Consider the following 3,692-nt stretch of genomic DNA (forward strand, 5'->3'; position numbering starts at 1 on the left):
CCACCTGTCTGTCCACCTGTCTCCTCACCTGCCTGTCCACCTGTCTGTCCACCTGTCCCCTCACCTGCCTGTCCACCTGTCTCCTGTGCAGCTGCGGATGTTTCGGTTGGCCAGGTGGTGGCCGTCCTTACACGTCTGGTTGAGGATGGTTTCGACGTCGGTGAGGGCTCTGAGGGAACCGACTATCCTCCTGCTGGTCCTGACCTTCTTCTTCAGCGTGGTTGGCATGCAGCTGTTTGGGACAGACTACAAAGATCACGTCTGTCGCATCTCGATGGACTGCCAGCTCCCCCGCTGGCACATGAATGACTTCTTCCACGCCTTCCTGGTGGTCTTCAGGGCGCTGACTGGGGAAAGCGTCGAGACCTTGTGGGACTGCATGCAGGTCTCAGGCCAGCCCCTGTGCCTCATCTTTTTCATGGTGCTCCTGGTCCTTGGAAATCTGCTGGTGAGTCCTGAGCCTTGATCCTGTACAGCACTGACCCCTCAGTCCAGCGACAAACAGATCCAGGTCTGCAGATACAGACAGTTCCAGGTCTGCAGGTATAGACACAGGTCCTGAACCTGGTCTAAATGCAATGTCTTGACTGAGTTACTGGATTTAAGGACCGTTTTTGTGGGATCTGAATCTGTTCCTGGCCCCTATCCCTGATTGGTCTGATTTAAACCCTGAATGTGTTCCTGGTATTGTTCCAGCTCCTGAACCTGTTCCTGGTCTGTTTTTAACCCCTGAATGTGTTCCTGGTCTTGTCTCAGATGCTAAACCTGTTCCTGGTCTTGTTGCTGAGCCCCCTCAGCAGCTACTGCCTGACAGAGGAAAAAAAGAAAATCAGCATGCAGATCTCCATAAACAGGATCCAGAGGGCTGTGAGGACTTTGCTGGGAAAGAAGACCCAGATGGACCCAGACCACAAAGGTAGGACCAGACCTTGAACCAGACCGCAGACTTCATTACTGACTTTCTGAACTTTTGTGACATTGGTAAAGTTGATCCGTTGTCTGATTGTTGGTTCAGTGTTGTTCAGTTCTTGGTAATCCTCAGGTTCAGCAGCTGGTTTTTGACTGATTTCTTTCATAATCAGCGGTCAGCAGTGACCAAGAAAACAGGAAGGAGCTGCTCGCCATGACCGCTGTGACATCCGAGCAGCCAGAGTCAGAGGTCACCGCCCTCAGTAGTGACCAGAACAGCGACTCCTGCTGGGTCTCCGCTGCCAGTGACGTGAAGGTGCCTGAGAGGGAAAAAGACAAAGAGAAAAAAGTAATCTGTGTTCTTTACTTCTGCAGCATTTCAGCTCAGACTGAACTGTGGCGTCCTCAGCAGGGTTGTTCATCAGGTGTCCGGGGTTAAATCGTGTCTCTGTCACACCTCCATCCATGTAAGGAGCAAAGCTCTCTCACAGTAACACGTACCGACTCTCTGCAACAGCCTCCAACAAAAACTATCCACGCTCAAATTCATCCTGTTTCTGTTGGCATCAGAGGACGCTTGTAGTCGCTGTTTGTTCTCGGCAGCTCTGGTTCTGGAGACCCCGGTGCTCTCCGATATGGCTCAGTTGCAGCCTCGGTGGGTCCGTAAATCCTGCCCGAATATCTGAGTGAATCAATACCAATACCGATACACTGTAGGATTTGTGGTGGTAACATCCTCTGTGTGCACTCTTTTCTCCGGTCGACACTCAGCTGGTTTGCAATGTGAGACGGAAATAAAGAGTTGTTTTGGATGCATGCAGGGCATTCTGGATACCCAGATGTGGAAAATAGAAACAGAAGATCAAATAACGTTTAGTTGTCTCGAGCACCACTGATGGCACCGGTTCATGGACGTACAGCAGAGACACAGAGGGCGCGTTAAAAAACCAGAAACTTGGATTCATAAAGTTAATGCTGAAAAAAGATGAAGGGAGGACATTAGTTTAATGAGACATGCATGAAATCTCAATGTTGTTTTGTTTTCTGTTCAGTTTGTATTGATGTCTCATCGATGTTTGAACTGACGTGAAGGTTCACGTCTTAACGGGAACATGATGACGATGATAAACTCTGTCTGTGTTCAGAAACACGATGAAGACGATGAAGGACACATTCCTGAGGACTGCTGCAACGACAGTGAGTGACAGTGATGAAGAGCAGCAGCCAATGACTGATCAATAACAGTTCTGATCAATCTCTCTGATCAATAAAAGTCCTGGTTACTCTCTGATCACTAACAGTATTGGTCTCTCTCTGATCGATCTCTCTGATTAATAACAGTATTGATCTTTCTGATCAATAACAATCCTGATCACTCTCTGATCAATAACAATCCTGATCGCTCTCTGATCAATAACAGTATTCGATAGTAAGAGTTTTCTGTGGTGAATTCTGAACGGCCGACACATTGCTTGAAGCTTCAGACAGGAAATGTTTAATAAAAGTAAACATATAAGTAAACAATTATACTACAGTTACACTGTACATGAGTACAATAAACCAGTACAATATAAATGAAGATGAGCACAAAAATTAACTTAGACGATGACGAACTGCAACAAAGACAAGTACAATGAAGATGACAAATGAGGACAAATACAACAAAGACGAGCGCTCGGGTCAGCCCAGACAGACACACGACTAAACGCAGACTGACGGACACAGGACAAAGAAATATCCGCGGTCAAACATGTCTTTAGACATCACCGTATATAGGGAGGTATTTACTTGAGTTAGACATAGTTCTAAACTACATATGGAAGGCACGTAATCATAAAAATCCATACTAACAGTATTGATCTCTCTCTGATCAGTAACAGTACTGATTTCTCTCTGATCAATAACTGTCCTGATCTCTGATCAATAACAGTACTGATCACTCTCTGATCAGTAACAGTATTGATTTCTCTGATCAATAACTGTCCTGATCTCTGATCAGTAACAGTATTGATCTCTCTCTGATCAGTAACAGTACTGATCTCTCTCTGATCAGTAACAGTATTGATCGCTCTCTGATCAATAACAGTACTGGCCTCTCTCTCTGTGTTTCAGAGTGTTACCGCTGCTGTCCGTTCCTGGACAAAGACATGTCTCGGGGTGGAGGGAGGGTCTGGTCTAACTTCAGGAGAACATGCTGCTCCCTCGTACAACACAGAGGCTTTGATGCCTTCATCATCGTCATCATCGTTGCAAGCAGCACTGCTCTGGTGAACAACACGCATCCAAACGCCTTCACTAACATACAACACGCATCCAAACGCCTTCACTAACATACAACACGCATCCAAACGCCTTCACTAACATACAACACGTATGAACACTGAGGGTCTACCTGTAGAGGGAGCTGACTAACACGGCTCTGACTGTCAACAGGCGTTTGAGGACGTCCACTTGCAGCAGCATACAGTTCTAAAAACGGTTCTGGAGACGGCGGATCAGGTGTTCACCTTCATCCTCCTCATGGAGGTGATTCTCAAGATCATTGCCTTTGGACTCAAGAAATACTTCACCGACGCCTGGTGCTGGCTTGACTTCCTCGTCCTGCACGTGAGAACCAACACGCCAAAAAACAGAACCAACACGCTAAAACACTGAACCAACATCTCAAAACACAGAACCAACAGGCCAGAACACTGAAACCAACACGCCAAAACACAGAACCAACACGCTAAAACCCTGAACCAACATGTTAAACACGGAACCAACATGTTAAACACGGAACC

At 46.7% G+C, this 3,692-nt stretch overlaps 1 protein-coding gene across 1 annotated transcript; it reads left to right on the forward strand.

The window, feature by feature from the left end:
- Positions 1 to 96: 96 nt before the first annotated feature.
- LOC121938981 (sodium channel protein type 4 subunit alpha B-like) lies at positions 97 to 3,686 on the forward strand. Its single transcript, XM_042482135.1, has 6 exons — positions 97 to 448; positions 757 to 916; positions 1,083 to 1,258; positions 2,055 to 2,106; positions 3,022 to 3,176; positions 3,343 to 3,686. Exons 1-6 carry the CDS (start codon positions 98 to 100, stop codon positions 3,562 to 3,564), a joined length of 1,116 nt encoding a protein of 371 aa, XP_042338069.1. The 5' UTR covers position 97; the 3' UTR covers positions 3,565 to 3,686.
- Positions 3,687 to 3,692: the final 6 nt, after the last annotated feature.

The sequence above is a fragment of the Plectropomus leopardus genome, unplaced genomic scaffold (genome assembly GCF_008729295.1).
Source record: "Plectropomus leopardus isolate mb unplaced genomic scaffold, YSFRI_Pleo_2.0 unplaced_scaffold3914, whole genome shotgun sequence".
In the NCBI taxonomy this organism is placed as follows: Eukaryota; Metazoa; Chordata; class Actinopteri; order Perciformes; family Serranidae; genus Plectropomus; species Plectropomus leopardus.

Coding starts and splice junctions, on each gene's coding strand:
- LOC121938981 (XM_042482135.1), top strand. CDS start 98: ATGTTTCGGTTGGCCAGGTGGTGGCCGTCCTTACACGTCTGGTTGAGG. Junction 917..1,082: donor GATGGACCCAGACCACAAAG/GTAGGACCAGAC, acceptor TTTCATAATCAG/CGGTCAGCAGTGACCAAGAA. Junction 2,107..3,021: donor TGAGGACTGCTGCAACGACA/GTGAGTGACAGT, acceptor TCTGTGTTTCAG/AGTGTTACCGCTGCTGTCCG.